Genomic DNA, 17,453 nt, shown 5'->3' with positions numbered 1-17,453 from the left:
TCACTCTAGAGTTTTTTTTTTTTTTTCCCTGCAACAACTTTTTCTATAAATAGTTATCAAATTTAGAAAAATCACTTAAGTAACAAAACAACACATCACACTTGATTTCGATTTCAGAAACACCAGCATGAAAAACTGATCTGAGTTCCCAGGACTGGCTTCATGATCTTTTCACTGCTGCCTTTATTACATTTAGAAATTACATTTGATTACACCTTAGCCTTAAAGCTAGACCATTTTTATCTAAAAACAAATTATTTTATATTCAATCTTATCTCAATTTCATCAGTTTTGCCATCTGGCACTTAATTAACCAGAAATATGATCTGGCCTTTAGAGCTACAAGGTTAAAATATGGTCTCAATTAAAGGCATTTAATTTTACTCGGTAGTTTCACTCTTAGAACCATCCAGCATCCCCCAGGATGTAGTATTTTTTTTTTTTTTAAGATTTTTATTTATTTATTTGACAGACAGAGATCTCAAGTAGGCCGAGAGGCAGGCAGAGAGAGAGGAGGAAGCAGGCTCCCCGCTGAGTGGAGAGCCCGATGCAGGCCCGTCCCAGTACCCTGGGATCATGACCCGAGCCGAAGGCAGAGGCTTTAACCCACTGAGCCACCCCGGTGCCCCAGGATGTATTATTTTTATCCCCATTTCGAACACCAGGAAAGCGAAGCTAAGGAAAGCACTTAGTCATAAGCAGAATTTAGACAAGTCTGATGATAAGGCCTATCCTCTTAATCTCTGGGGAGAAAATTTCACCTCAGTATAAACCAGGGGTTCTCAACTGAAGCAATTTTGCCCTCCACCCCGATGGACACATGGCAATATCTGGAGACATTTCTGATTGTCTCATCTCGGGGAGGAAGAAAGAGGCCAGGCCTGCTGCTCAACAGGCTACAGGGCAAAGGACAGTCCCTCACAATAAAGGACTACCTAGCCCAAAGGCTCTAAAGGTGCCAACCCTGAAAAACTCTATCATAACAAAACATCCCTAAAAATGTCTTCTTACTAAAGTATTACGACCTCATTGTTTTCTTTTCTGAAATCACTGTTTAGAATCAGCAAGAAAACTTGAAACCACATCTAGATATTTACGCATTCAAGGCTACTCTTCAAGAACTCAAATTTGAGTTAACACTATAAACTGTGAACAGATCACACAACGTTGTGGAGGCGTCAACCCCAAATACTATGTTATTTGGTGTCACATAAATGCACAGGAGTGGGGAAATATAAGAATGTCTGACATGTTTTCATTGATGTGTGACAGTTTGATCTTTATTCTGTTTAAAAGGATGCAAGGAGGGGAGAAAAAAGAAAACCCTGAGGAATAGCATACCAAGGTTTTATCAAGTAGACATTTTTAAAAAGGCACAATAAAGCCACACCATGAGGCAGAAAACTGCTTTCTTGATTTTATTTCAAAAGTACACAAGGTCACAAAACTAGAGCAAGTTTTTCATTTTTTTAAAACAAATTTTGTTCTAACAAATTTCAAAATCTGCACCATTGGATACGTAAGCCAGAAACTTTAAATACAAAATCATTTTTGAAACTGACACTTATCAATTCTCTACTTGCATATGTCAAGTGTCAAAATATTTTTTCTCAGTAGTACAACTGTATTTATCACAAAAGTTCACAGTTAGGAATGAGAATAAGTGAATAAATTGTGGTTCTCTTAACACTTTCATCATTTAAGTTAGCAGAAAACCCAGAGTTCTTCCTTGATTGGAGCTTTTAGTGTTCACAACCAAATCCAACTGATATTCACCATACTTTTAAAATTTAAAAACAGGGTATTTTTTAACAGCTTGATTTTAAATAATAGTAAGAGATTAGATGAAGAAATTATTTAGTGATGTCACCATATATAAGATAAACAGAACCACAATTTACAAGTTTATTCATTATTTTTCCGTACTTCTGTAACATTGTAGAATTTGTGCTCAGTTATGGACCTTTTTTAGTGTCAAAATAGGCAAACGAGTAAAAACTCTACCTGCAGAATGTGTTGCCTCTATTGCAAGACTATCTAAAGGCATTTGATATATTAAAACTTGCCCAGAACATTTATACTACCAAACACAAGAATTTTATGAAGATATATATACATATATATAATGTCACAAGCCACTAAAAAGTTAAAGTTGTGCCAACATTTTCTACAAACTACTCCTTACATGACACATCAAAGCATTAACTACACAAAATGTTTGTTTTTTCTGTTCACACTGGAATAAGGCATCTTGACAGCCCTAAACACTGTGGAGATGAACAGATTAGAAAAAAACCTTAAACATTCATAGAACTTCAAATTTACATGCCTCACGCACACAGAAAGACAGAGTAGTTATTTTAAGAAGCCATACGTTACAGAATTGAATATCCAACTTCATGCAATGAGTTCTTTCTATATTTAATCAAAATGTTTACTTGCCCCTTCACTTGCTCCAAATTTCCAGAACTCAATCTTAAAAATTAGTATTTTAACAAAATCAGATATTTCTTCATATCCATAATCTAACTGCGTTTCTTCAACTAACCCCTCCCAAGACACACTCAGACTGTGTTTCCTAAGTAGCCACTCCATGGCAGATAGACCAAATTTAAAGAAAGTTATTTGCCTGAATAAACTGGTCATCAGTATAATTGATAAGAAATTTGGGGGGTTCTCAAAGAGGGGAATACTGGTAAGACTGCCAATAAGAAAAAGAACACCAGTGAACTACATATTCCAAGCAGAGAACTCATCCTCGCCAGTACCATTTCTTTCCAAATGATCCTGTGTAACTCAAAAAGACGGTGTCAAGTCTCAGGTGTCAAACAAAATCAAATGGATTCTCCTCAAAGATGCAGGGCCGTTCTGGAGTGGCCTGGATTGACTTTCTCATGGTCATGCTTTGAATAGCCAGTTTTGGTTGAATTGCTTGACGATTACTAAGTTATTCTAGAAGAAATACTTCCAGCTCAACTGAATGATTGCTGAGAATCATTTGGGAAGTTATCAGTACCTGACTGATCTGACTTTTGGATCAACTGAAATTTACAATGAGAACAGCTGGAGAAGTAAGTCTAAAACTGAACTCTGTCCTCGAAACTTAATCCTACCTAGCGGGTCTTCTCAGGTCACACAAGTGACGTTTTACGAGCTCTGTTCTCAGGCTGTAAGCGGTGTAGACCTGAAAGCGCTTCTGGGAGAGTCTGATTACTCAGAGCCACATCCTAGAGAGGCAGACATGTCCACATTTTACCGTAGTTCCTACTTAGATTGACAGAGTGATCTTCACTGTACAAAAACTGGGGATGGGAAGGATCAAATGCTTTTATTATCCAAGTCCGTGATCTGTTATTTATTCTTTCACTATCTTATAAATTTTATTATATAAAACAGGCCAAACATCTGGCATTCAAAAATAGCTACTTTTACAAAATCTGTATACACAGTCAAAGAGTGCTGGGGATGTTGAAATTTTAGAATCCTTATGAATAACACAATCGGTTAAGTTGCACCCAAAAAGAAGAGGGAAGAGGAGACAAGATTCAAAGTATGAAAAGAGAAAGGTGTCACAGTGATGTGTTTTTAACAGTACCTTCACCTCTAAGCACCTTTCAGGTGATAGCTAGCTCATAGGCACCAGAAATTCATAATAAAAATTAAAATTACCCAAAGGCACAGATGAAAATGTTAACGCAAGTATAAAAGCAATATTATATAGGGTTAAAAACCTACTAAAAAATGCTTCCAAATATATAAAACTATACACTAATCCATTACACAGACATTCAGCTTAAGTTCAGCATTAAAAAGTATACACAATACTCTGCCTAATCTCAAATTCATACGAACATTAATTTATAATGTAGCATTTACCACCACAGCACCCAAAGAGATCAACAGAAACCGACTCCCTATCAAAATCTAGGGAAAAGGTTTTAGAGCTAGTGAAATAATGTATTGCAAACCTTATTTACTATAAAGAAACTGTTGGCTCATTTTACTATATCCACACTCCCTCACAATCTTAAGGGAAATACAATAAACTCACTTTCTTCTACTACAATAGTATTTAACACATTTGGCAGTTAGGAGTATACCTTTTACTCCTTTTCCTTTCATTTCTCTCTCTCTCTCTCTTTTTTTAAAGAATAAATCACTTTCACAAAACTAAGACTCACTCTTTTCAAAGCTCACCTTGATTTTCTGCAACTACACAAGGACATGTTGGCCATAAAAGAGCTATACATCCTCTCAAGTCTGAAATACAGACAGAATCGATGGAGGACACCTCCTGGCTGAAAATGTATTTCATCATTCTGAGTCTATGAAGAAAAAACCTTCAGGAACCACATTCAAGTGGTAAATGTAGGATTACATGTTTCTAAAACATATATTATGCAACACCAACAGAATCCCCCCCCCCCAAAAAAAACACTGAAAAAATGTTTTTAAATTTGGAACCAATGATTGGGGAATTTCAAACTGTAATTGTCAAATAATGAGTCATAATTTTTCTTATTAGAAAAATATCACTTCAAGGGCTAGTATTTAGTTAGGAACTGCAAAATATTCCATCCTTGTTCTGACTGGTCATTGTTCTGAAGACGGCCACAGGCCTCAAGGCATCAGATCACTCATCAACAAAACCCATACTCACTACCGCACCGCTAACTAGTATCTCTAAATGAATCAGAGAGATTCTCCTTTATTTTAGCATGTAAAGGAGCTAGTAAGTCCTTGTTGCCTATAGCAGTCTACCAATTAAATAGTTAGAAATCATTTCATAGACAAGGTCTATAAATGATTTGGAAGTAAAACTAGTAATTTCTAGAACATTGTAGTGTTTTCTATGTTATTAGAGCTGTTTCAAACTCATATTTAAATGAGCTTCCAAAGAAGTTTTAAAAAGAACAAACATAGATGTGTGGTAAGTATTTTTGCCATGAATGTTTCTTTACCAATTTGGAGGGGATACCAGATCACAAATTAACTGAGAAAGGCAACCTAAAAATAAATGGTAGAAAACAGGAAGTACCACTTGCACATGATTCAAGTATCAACTTAGAGTGCATGTAAGTTCACCAATTTCTTCACCTAGGATTTCATAGTCAAAGTGCTATATCTTTTAAGTGTTGCTATTTAGAAATCTATCAAATCAATCTCTTAAAGGAAATATTTTTCAGTTGGTGAATCTGTCTTCAGTGACTTCAATTCAACTTTACTATTTCAGTAACCAAACAAAACTTCTTAAAGTGTAATTTTCAGGTTCTGGTTAAGTTCTTGATATATGTTGAGGCTGGTAGCAGAATTTAGAACGGAACAGTCTTCCTATCCGAAGAGGAGAAAAGAAACCTGGAAAGCACTGATGGAAGTGCGGAGGCTCTACACTATGGACCCGTCCTTGCTTTGTGCCGGAATCATCACAGGCACCGCTCCCATCCTACTTAGATTAGGGGCAGCTACCTTAGCAGGTGGGAGAGTCGGGCTCTGAGGAGTACGTTCGAAGTCTTCACTTGGTACCTGGTTATACTGAGTCTTGGCATACCCTTCCATGTTGGAAGGAGACATGGAGCCCAGGGACGAGTGATTGCTGCCGATGTAGCTCCGGGCGGTGGACGCACGGCTCTTTGGAGGAGGCACGTCTTCCCTAGAAAGCGAAGGTCCCAATACAAGTTCAAAGAACAAGTTTCTTAAAACCCACAATTACATAAGCTATGAAAAATGGATATGGGTGAAGAAAGATCCTCTAAGTATCGTGTATATAAAAGTGTGCATGACACACAAAAAAGCAACTGCAATAAGGTACCATGTTATGAACTGTGTGTTCGTCCCAAATCTATCATTTAGAGTGTATTCCTTCATACGTAATAAAATGTAAGCTTTACAAAAATTTGATTCTATAATGCTGTCTTATAAGGAACAAACTTAAATTTCTTAATACTCTACTATCACTGATAAGACAATCTATAGTTATAGTCGACCAACACATTATAGTTGATAAGGCATTAACATCTATAGAAATATTTCTACCAAAAAAATTTTTTTTGTTATGGAAATTACTTCTCTATGACCTTAGCTGAAAACTTAGCAGATTCAAATTTGCAAAAGCTCAGAATTTACGCATAAGAATTTTCACACCAAGCAATGACAAAGAATATACACCCGAGTTACCTCTGGTGCAGTTTAAAAAGACAAGGTCCAGACCCCAAGCCAGACCTACCAAATGTCAATTTACTTGCTGGGTGTTATTTAAGTTGTATGTTATTCTTTTAAAGTTCTATAATGCAATGCACACTTCTAGTTAAGATCTACTAGTTTAGAATATTAAAAAATAAAACCACAGTTACTAACAGTTCTATAAATTACCAATGTCACTTGATACTATCGGGTCTTTCTTTCTAAACCTCAACATCTGCTCCTTTATTGAAAAACTTCATGCCTACACTTTATTGGGAGAAAGCAGACAGTCTTAAGATAAGCATTTGCAGTAGCTCTTAAAATAGAATTCAAAATTAGGGCCGGAGGCAGGGCACAACGAAGGTTGGTCGGTTCCGAGCACTTAAAACTCAAACGCTTTCAAATGTATTGAGGGAAAGAGCTTTTATCCAGTTCTAGTGGGGTAAATGCTTCAGATGGTTAAGAGAACTAATGCTTTAGAGACAAAAAAAATTTAATTTATATCAGTCAACTCTTGTGTCACTTAATTACCTGATATCATGATGAACTTCCTTTTCATATTTTTCTTCTCTGCGCTTTTTACGACAGCAAAAGACGATAAGACCAATGAGCACTAGAGCAAGCAAAATTCCTACAATAGCTCCTGCAATTGTTCCAGCTCTATTTGAAGCTAGAATAAGATGTTAATAAGAAAATAATTAATAGTAAAAAAAAAATCTATATCCACATCTAGTCATATTGAAGGTTAAGGGTACATAGCGATGGACTGATTTCACTGCATATATTAACTTTAAGGAACAAACTTATTAGTTTTTGGTCCAGTGGAAAAGATCCACTGGAAGAACTTTCTTCTGGACTATATAATCTATTTCAAGCATAAAAATCATGAAACTAGACTAAAAGATTTTAATATCATAGCTATTTTGGTTGGCATATAAGAATGTTCTAAACAGCTTATACTTCTAATGCCTAAATACAAGAGTCAATTTGACAACTCTTACCTTATTAATGTCATTACAATAATAAAGGCTATATATTTTTTACCCTTCCCATGACTTAGAATAGCTAATAACCAAGTCACAGAGTGCTTTGCCAAATTAACATCCCCTTGCCCTCAATACACACTTGCTGACTGAACCAAAGGAAGTTATATGAAGACAATGAAAACAGACGTCATCGCAACAGACAGAAAGAAAGTACTTACGTGGAACAACGTTCAGGCGTAGCTGGCACTGATCGGAGCCTACTCTGTTTGTGACTGTACAACTGTATGTCCCAGAGTACTCAGTAGAGGCATTTTTTACAGATATAACAGGTGACTTCATGTCTATGGGGGAAAAAAAGGGAGTATATGGCATAACCCATCTTTACAATGTTGTATTGCTAAGTTTTTAGTAAAGGCAAACCGCATTAAGCTCGACAATCCAGGTAAAAGTGAGACAAACAGAAGCTGGGTATGAACAAATGTCCATGGAGACATGTGAACGCCTCCAGAACGCAGACACAGCCGACTCTCAAACAATGGCAGGGGGTGGGCGGACATGGGCAGGCGTGTAAGGATTCTGATTTCCTCCACAGTTAAAGATCAGGGTATAACTTCTGACACCCCCAAAATGTAACTGTAATTTTTAAAGGGATTTTGTTATTTATTTAGAGTGACAGTGCACACATGAGCGGGAGACGCAGAGGGAGAGGGGGAGAGAGAACCTCAAACTGACTCTGCCCTGAGCCCGGAGCCTGACATGGGCTCCTTCTCGTGACCCTGAGATCAGCAACTGAGTGGAAATCAAGAGTCTGACACTCAATCAATGGAGCCACCCATGTGTCCCCGGACTGTAACTATAATTAGCCTACTCTTGACTGGAAACCTTACAATAGCAAAAACAGCCGACGGACATGTTTTGCATTGTATCTGTGTTATATACTGCATTCTTACAATGAGTAAGCTAGGAAGAAAATGCTATTAAAATCGTAAGGAAAATACATTTACAGTACCCTCTGTAAAAAATATCCATGTATAAATGGACCTCCGTGGTTCAAACCTGTGCTGTTCAAGGACCAGCTGTTACTGCCCTCCAGATCATTTGTATCACAAGCCAGAGTATCCATGACTGCCTTAGCTACAGACAGTCTCAGCTGAAGAAGAGGCACACTGATTCTAAAAAACAGTGGGGCGCCTGGCTGACTCAACTGGTAGAACATGCAACTCCTGATCTCAGGGTGGTGAGGAGTTTGAGCCCCACACTGGGCCTAGAGATTACTTTAAAAAAAACAAAACCAAAAATTCCATCCCACACAGGCTCTTTGGTGCAGAAGATTTCAAAACCTATTTTATCCCCGCAGATGGAAGAAAGATGTTTCAGAGTCAGAAGGGGTCATATAGTTTTGGCCTCTTAGTTTGAGAAAAGGAAGAGGTGGAGAGAAATCCTACTTCATCATAAATCTAGGCAAAGCAGTCAAGATCCTACTCTTATTATACCTAAGCCATTGTCTACATTATGATTGTATTTTCCACCAGTATTACTATCAATCAAAAAATATACAACAAAGAAACTATAATATTCTAAGCAGTGAGATTATAAAAATCTTATCATTAACATGATATGACACTAAGTTGTCATTGTAAACCACTTAATAATTCTCATGGAATCCTGATTGTTTTGTACAGAAAAGGGGAGATATCTGGGAATTTCAAAATATACACACACACACCCCCACACTACTAGATCTAAGTCCAAACTCATGGCATATAGTACAATCTGTAATATCACCAGTACCTGGTAACCATAAAGCGGGCAGTTTCTGTGAGTTGGACAACTTCTGCCATTCATACTGTAACGGAAGCGAACCTTCCTTTGGTTCACATTTTAGTTTGAAGTCATTTCCAATTTCTTCTGATCCATCAACGTAACATCTTATACCTGATGGCTTAACTGAGAAAAGAGTTAAATGGTAACTTTACACAAGACAACAGAACTTATGTTTGCAAGGATTAAACACACAGTACATTGCACAACCACTGACTCATTATCATGTGGTCCTGAGTTCCGAGGTGACAAGACAGAAGGACAGTAAGAAGTCATCAGCACCAGTTTACTCAACTACGCAACACGAAGCAGGCACAAATGAGCTCAGGCCTCTCGGGCAGGGGCTCTGGGCTCCTTCATTCCAAGGGGCGCATCCGAAAGAGGATGGTGCAGGCGGCTTCCACTTCCCTCCAATCCTTACCTGTTCTTCTACTCAGTGCCTGACATGAAGGTAGCACTCTGGGAGTCTGTGCCATGTCATATCCCTCTGAGTGCTGTTATCTTACAATTCGGGGGATTTATAACAAACAATGCTGATAACAGGCCCAACTAACACTCTGCATTGACATTAACCCCAAACCATCCAGAGAGCACTGTTATAAAAAGGTAAACCTGAGGTCACACTCCAGGTCTCTCTGGGAAACTGTTTAGAGCCGCTGCTAAACCCATTCCTTGTAACTCACTGGAATAACATCTTGGCATTTCATACTCTTCTGCTGAATTTACGATACAATGTACATACAATAAAATCAACACAACTGCATCTTCTGGGGGGATCATTTTGAACAAATGTGTAAGCACTACCATCAAGCATGGCTTAACCTCTCCCAAGCAATTTCCCTCATGCTGAGATCTGATGCCACAACCCTGGTCGCAGGCAGCCACATATCAAATCTAGCACACACTAGATTTGTTCTACTGCTTCTAGAATCATATAAATGGAATAATACCCATTTGCTTTTTTTTTTTTTTTTTCCGGTCTTATTCCTTTTATTCACTGTCTTTTGATGCTGATCCATGAAGTCACCAGATCATTCTTTTTTAATGCTGAGCTGTATTCCATCAAGGGACTAGAACACAGATTTGCTTCCCCATTCATCCACCAGCAAACATGGTTTCCAGTTTTAGGGCTCATGTTAAAGCTCAATCAGCTAAACTCCACGAGAAAAGATGTGTAGCCTCTCACCATCAGAGGAGGGATCCTGAGATTCTGAGTATGGGCTAAGAGCGGTGTGGACCCATTCTAAATCAGAGGCTACTTCCAAGGCAAGATTAGGAGAAGCAGGGATTACGCTGGAGCTGAGAGCCATTTAGCAACACAGGACCCCAGGAAAAGATGAGTAAAGTAGGGGCAAGAATGGGGAAGCAACAGCAGTTTCTAGTTTACCCCTACTCCACGACCTTGGAGAACAGTGTTCCCTATGAACAGCGGGTTTTATTGCATGTCTTCCCAGTGCAGTAAATAGCAGGCCTGCTTGCTTCTTTTTCAGTTGGAGCTAATTTTTATTCTTTCAGTCCTGGAGATGGGCTTTTATTGTTTCACTGCTGTGAAAATGTAAATGGGTTCTACAGTTTGTGCTATTACAAATGCTGCTTCAACACTATGTAAATATTCACACATTTTCCTTTTTCTTGGTAATTCCTGGGTCATATCTAGTAAGTACATGTTTAATTCAATAAGAAACATTTGAACTATTTTCCAAAGTTGACCAAGAGAATTACTGCGGAGCATCTTTTAACAAAGGTTGTCATTCATGATCTCACGTCTTTACACATTCCTTGATAATACTTAAATTTGATTTCATTTCTCCACTCTTCTAACTGCCTGTACCCTTTAACAAGGGTGGACACATGCATTTAATTGCATTGTTTACTTTCCTAAGCAAATATGTTCCTTTTTCAGATTGATCATTTGCCCTGGGGGACTACAACAATGAAAACTTTTACATCAGTTTTGCAAATTATTTCATACTGTGAATCTTCAAAGAAATGAGCTTTATTCTTCATTTCTTCAAATTACCAAATATATCCTTTACTACATAAATTAGCAGATATTGTGAGATATTAAAGCAAGGCTTCATACATCAAAAATCTATTGGTAATACAGTGTTCTAACCCTAACCTTCATCTTTTCTAACAAAATATCCCTTTCCCATAAACCAAATACATCCAATAATGGGCAGTTAATAAAGTGGCTGCTGAAAAAATTCAAGGCCCCACTGAGCTTGAGATACACACTCTGCCTGTAACAGAACAAGAGGTTACCAACCCTGGCTTCAGGGTGTCACTCTGGAGGGGCCCTGCTTTCCACTGGGAGGAGAAAATGCAAGTCTTTCACATGCCAACACCAACCATTATACCACAGGAAGGTAACTTGTAATTCATGGCACTTGCGTATACTGAAAGAAAGATAAAAACTACAAAGGAAGACTTATAGATACAAAAGTCTTACCTTCTAATGTTTCTTTGGCCTGGGGTTCCAGGATACCTGGCCACTGTCCCCAGAATATTTGCTTCCATGATCATCAGCACAGCCAACAGTCCTTCTCAAGAAAAGGTGCATGTCCACCACCTTGTACTTGGGCAGCGTCCCAGAGTGTAGTAACGCTGTACTCCATAACGTACCCTACCATCACCCCTCCACGCTAATGGCCTGCATCAGTCTGTGGGAGAAACACTCTAAATTCCGATACGGGACATCACATCATCCATCCAGAAATGCTATTTTTGCTTGGTTGAAAACACCGTGCTCTGAGCTCAGACCTCGTTTGCAGTGACCTGGCTAAATGCATCAAGAAGGTCGGAATCGTTGCCAAATATGGGACCTGTTATGATGCCTCCCTCAGGAAAATGGTACAGAAGATTGACAGGAGCCAGCTCGCCAAGTACACATGCTCCTTCTGTGGCAAAACCAAGATGAAGACGAGCTGTGGGGATCTGGCATTGTGGCTCCTACATGAAAATAGTAGCCAAGGATGCCGGGATAAACAGCACTTCTGCCATCACAGTAAAGTGACTAAAGGACCTGAAAGACCAATAGAAGCTCCACCATTTAAAACACCGCTAGCCTATAATAAATGGGTTAAGTTATGGAACAACAAAAAAATACCCTGTCTCCAAGTGAAGTCCTGCACAGAAATCATGGGCAAAAGTTTGAGGAGAAACAAGATATTGGCATAGTGTCAAAGTGGGTCCCAAGACACTTTTCTTTTTTTGCACTCACAGAGAGGAAAACAGTCATGTTCAATTAGAGAAACGTTTCTATTTTATTTTGAAACTATTTCAAAATAAAAAATGGGGAAAAAATGCCCTGTCCTTTACCGATGGCTTACAAATCCCTCAGGGCCAGCATTCACTGAGCTACCCTACATGTGACTGGGCTGTATACAACCAGGAAACAATTAATTGTTGTTCTACTCATCAAGAAAACACAATCTGTTTATATCAAAAGGTCTCAATCATATGCCCTTTCAGAGGTCAAGGGGCAGAAGGTGCTAGTGATGTTTGGCCACATACTAACCTTCAGTCAATTCCCTTTGCTACTGAGCTGCATCCACATGAACTTTTGGCCGATCTGAAGAAGGGCAGGCTCTGGCAATGGGGCAACCTATAGTAACACTTCACCCTCACGCCCAGGCAGCGAACAGTCATCCCAGGTCATGTCCACACAGCACACAGGGCTCAACGAATGAGCATCATTACTCTGTGAACGCCTTGGTGGCATCTCCTCCAGATTCCCCAGAAGTGAATGAAGGGGTTAGGCAGGGCCTCCAGGTGAACTGAGCTCCACTGGACTAACACTGGGTCTGGTCCCTAGAGGGCACTTCATTTTGTCTTTCCTCCAGACTATCCAAGCAGATGTCTCAGGCAGAGCTAACAGATAGGCTTCCATTCAACAGTCACTTGCAGGAGAAAATTCTGGGAGCATCTCCCAGCAGCAGCCATGACTCATCTGAAAACATGGAAGAGAGCACTACGGGAAATTCTCCTCCAGCTCTGACACAGCTTGTCAAATCAGAGTATTAGTCATCCCCACTGGCCCTGAGTAGTCACTTCCCTTTCTCCTCTGACCCTCCACTTCACCCCTCCTCCCTCCCTGGTTTGGATTCACAGCTTGTGAGGCCACAGTGATCCCCCACAGACGTAACAAAAGGAGTTACTGTCACTGCTTCTCCCTTATCCAGCCTGAGGTATGAAATGCTGGATTGTGAGGTTTAATGAAAATGGGACATCTCTCCTCCATGGCGGTCATGGTTGCTGTCATGAGTGTGCTCAGCCACATTATGTGCCAACCGTTAACTACCACTGACTCAGGTTCCTTCTGGGAAATGAGCTGCCTTGTGCTGTAGTGATCCCTTCAGTCAGGACCTGCAAATTCAATACAGAACCTGGTCCCATGGGGACATACACATGCCCACACATATTGTGCTTGTTCACACCGTTTCTGGGAATGTGAGCCAACTGCATTCTTCCCACTGTACCTGCCCACTCCAGGGTCCACAACAAATAATTCTGATAACAGGTATAGTCTGGGACATTACGGCCCAGTTAAAATTCCATCTCTATCTCAACTCAATGGTTCCTGGGGAGTGTTAAATAAAAGGAGATTCACAGAGTTATAATCCCAGGTATGCCTGGGCCTAGGATAAGAGTTCAGACAAGTTATTAGAATGTCACCTGCTTTCACATTTATGAGAAAGAAAGGTAACTCCATGTTTATTAAATGAAGACACAGAAGCTAGAATTCCCAATGTTACCATATTCTCTCTCCTAGTTCCCTATTCAGGTTCAGTGGCTTTCACACCATAGGAAATATTTTGAACCAGGGCCATTCAGGACGAAGTGCCTTTTACCAGGACTTCCTTGTGTACGCACTCAACAGTGCGGTCAGTGGAAAGCAGTCTTACCAAAGACAACCCCCGAAGTTGCCGCTGGAGTGCGCGGAAATCCACATTCTTGCTCCTAGTCTCCACCAGCTCTTACACTCATTCTTTAGAAAAGAGTGATGTTTTAAAGGAGTCTGGAATCCAACACCTCTAACTTTTTCACCCTCCCCGCCACCGGTCAGTTCTCTAAAACAAAAGGAATGAGGTAGAGTTGATAGGGGGGAGAACTGCTTTGACTGGTTCCTTCTAGGGGTATGCCAGGCAGTTCCAGAGACCCAAATCTCCTTCCAAAAATGGGTCTCCAAGTGTAACCCAAAACAGGATACCTTAGGTCACAAAACGGGGGAATTTCCTATCATAAAACAGAGCTAGACAATTGTGTTTTTCTACATGGCAGCCATGGTACTTCTGGGTAAAGTCTACCATGTTAAGACTTTAGAAGTAGGGGCGCCTGGGTGGCTCAGTGGGTTAAAGCCTCTGCTCAGGTCATGATCCCAGAGTCCTGGGATCAAGCCCTGCATCAGGCTCTGCTCAGCGGGGAGCCTGCTTCCTCCTCTCTCTCTGCCTGCCTTTGCCTACTTGTGTCTGTCAAATAAATAAATAGAGTCTTAAAAAAAAAAAAAGACTTTAGAAGTATACTTATGAACAATAACCTTTCAGTTTCTCAGTTTGAAGGAATTAAGACTGCTTCTGCACAACCACAGAATCTAGAGAAGAATGAACATTGCAGTTTTGGCAGTTTACTAATCTCCTTCTTAACTGCCATAGAGAAAACAAGACAGCCTAGTGATCATCGGTCTAATCCCTTTACCTTAAGGATGAAAAACAGTGATGCTCAGAGAGGTTAAAATAATTATCTGATGGGGCATCTGGTGACTCAGTCGCTAAGTCACTGCCTTCAGCTCAGGTCATGATCCCAGCGTCGTGGGATCGAGCCCTGCAACAGGCTCCCCGCTCAGTGGGAAGCCTGCTTCTGCCTCTCCCACTCCCTCTACTTATGTTCCCTCTCTCGCTGCCTGTCAAATAAATAAAATCTTTAAAAAAATAAAAAATAAAAAAGTATAAATATTATTGTTCTACTATATTCCATCTTCTCTGTTCTAAATACTCCAAGTATTCGTCATAGAAATCTCATTTATTAAAGTTACATAGTTTGAAAAAAGCTTGGAGTGCCCATAACAACCACTTCTGAACTGAATGGAATAGGATAGAGATCTGAGGATAATTAAATCTTTTTGTGTTTCAAAAGGTAGTCTGAGGTCAAGGAAAATCTAAGAAAAATAGCAAGAAAAAAAACCCTGGATTTCCTAAAGCCTGGCTTGGGGTTCTTTTTCCATATCACAAAACTCTTTCATTTGCCTTTAAACTCTTTTATGAATTTCACAAAGAAGCTGATCACCTCTTATATTTTTAATCCAAAAAAGGGTGCTGGTTTTATGTTATTTGAGGACATTAGGATTACTTCAAATGCTGCTACTACAGAACCATGTTGTATTATTCTGGTAACAAGTAACATTAATACAAACAATTTACCAAGAACTGTCAGCTGAATCTTCTTATTTCCAACACCAGGAGCTTTTTTCACTTTGCACTGATATGTGCCAATATCCGACAACCGTAAATTTGTTACATTTATTGATGCGTCACCAGATTTGAGGTCACTACTTGTAAAATGTACTCGTCCTTTCAGATCTGGATAGTAGTCGTCATAAATTTTGTCTCCAGAATATAAAATAATCTGAAAGAGAACCAAAATAAGACAGGAGAAAAACAAATAAGCAAACCCTCTGTCTCATTAAAGGAGCTATGGATACTCCATGGCACTTTCTGTAGGATCCAAAAAAGAATAAAAACACAGTATCATCAGGAAAGCTACAATGATTCAAATCACGTATTAAGAAAACAAGACATCACAGGGTGCCTGGCTGGCTCAGTCAGTAGAACATATGACTCTTGATCTTGGAGTTCTAAATTTGAATCCATTATGGGTGTAAAGATTACTTAAAGATGAAATCATGGGGAGGGGCTGTGCACCAGAGGGGCTCAGTCAGTTAAGCGTCTGCCTTCAACTGAAGTCATGATCCCAAAGTCCTGGGATCAAGCACTGCGTCAGGCTCTCTGCTCAGTGGGAAGCCTGCTTCTCCCTCTCCCTCTGTCCCCCCGTTTCCGCTTGTGTGGAGAGTGCACTTGTGTGTCCCCCCACCCTGTTTGTGCTCTCACTGTCTCTCTCAAATAAATAATGTTTTTTAATAAATAAATCTTTAAAAAAAATCAAATCAAATCAAATCTTGGGGCACCTGGGTGGCTCAGTCACTTAAACATCTGACTCTTGATTTTACTCGTTATGATCTTAAGAGTCCTGAGACTGAGCCTCACATCAGGCTCTACACTGAGCATGAAGCCTGCTTGAGATTCTCTCTCCCCTCCCCCTGTCCCTCAACCCACTCGCACCCTCTCTCTCAAGAAAGTAATTTAAAAAATAGTAATAAAATCTTAGAGAGAAAGAAAGAAAGAAGGAGAAAGAAAAAGAAAGAAAACAGAGATCAATGGAATCCTTGAGTATGGTAGCACACTTTCATTTTAAATGGAAAACCAGGAGCCACTCACCAGTGGACCTGAAGAGGCTGCTGGCAGAGAAAGCAGCAGCTCCAAAAAGAAAAAGCTCCAGAAGTTCTCCCAAGCAGATCAGAGTGGACATTTACCCGGGTAAAGAATAACCCCCATGACATTTCCCAACCCATCCCTTATATCCCAATAAAAACAAATTCACAAGAAAAATTTAATAAATAAATAGGAAAGCCAAGACCCAACATAAGTAATACAGCCCTACATAAGACAGTCATTGAGTTAGACGGGACAAGGACACAGATGTGTGAATTCCTATGCACGCTGCTTTCAGCGGTCTCAGAGCTTACAGTATGTCAACCAAATGTATAAAATCAGGTAAATACCACCACCCTTATTCCCCCAAAAATGCTTGTGATAATTTACGAGTGGACTCTAACAACAACAAAAAAGACAACATTTTTTTTTTGTTTTAATCTTAATACAAAGTCAGAGGCACTTGAGGGTTCTAGACTCTAAAAGACAAAGTTATAAACCTCTTGGGATGTATGTGCCCAGGGTAACAGGACCTTTCAACTAGTCTTCTGAGACAAAGAGCAAAGACCCCTTTCTAATTCCACTGAGTTTTCTGGGCCACTGTTACAAGCTTTAATGGAAATAACTAAAGGCTAGATTTAGAGGGAAAATAAAATTCTGTGTTAAACTTGGCTTGGAGGAGAATTACAACAGTCATCTCTATCACCCAAATTAACATACTTGATAATTTTTTCACACTTGCTAACAAACTCCTTCATTCTGGTCATCTTAGACCTAAGGGTCAAAGAGCAGCGGGACCAAACTCAAGTAATAATCAGAGAACATGACTAGTCTATATCCTGCAAGTAATTTTTATCTAAGATGTTAATTATGGGCAGTATAACCAGAATATCAGTGTCCTCTGCAGGAATTTCTTGATAGCAGGGACTTGGGTTCTTTTTGATATCATCACCCCTTGTGATGCTAATCCCACCCTTTG

The 17,453-nt window shown here is 39.5% G+C and overlaps 1 protein-coding gene across 3 annotated transcripts in view; it reads right to left on the bottom strand.

The window, feature by feature from the left end:
- Positions 1-17,453, bottom strand: part of CXADR (CXADR Ig-like cell adhesion molecule) — a 55,789-nt gene that overhangs the window by 14,101 nt on the left and 24,235 nt on the right. Inside the window, exons 3-7 of one of the 3 annotated variants that reach the window (XM_046001463.1) lie at positions 15,407-15,611; positions 8,958-9,113; positions 7,385-7,507; positions 6,712-6,850; positions 5,467-5,650 (exon numbers count right to left, since the gene is read on the bottom strand). In XM_046001463.1, the coding sequence (XP_045857419.1) occupies positions 5,467-5,650; positions 6,712-6,850; positions 7,385-7,507; positions 8,958-9,113; positions 15,407-15,611 (807 nt within the window). Of the gene's footprint in view, positions 1-1,403; positions 5,651-6,711; positions 6,851-7,384; positions 7,508-8,957; positions 9,114-15,406; positions 15,612-17,453 lie in introns of those variants that run through there. The other 2 variants (XM_046001464.1, XM_046001462.1) reach the window with 2 other exon arrangements.

The sequence above is a fragment of the Meles meles genome, chromosome 4 (assembly GCF_922984935.1).
Source record: "Meles meles chromosome 4, mMelMel3.1 paternal haplotype, whole genome shotgun sequence".
Lineage (NCBI taxonomy): Eukaryota > Metazoa > Chordata > Mammalia > Carnivora > Mustelidae > Meles > Meles meles.
The sequence above is the reverse complement of the archived record's forward strand: the minus strand, read 5'-3'. Positions and strand labels throughout refer to the sequence as shown.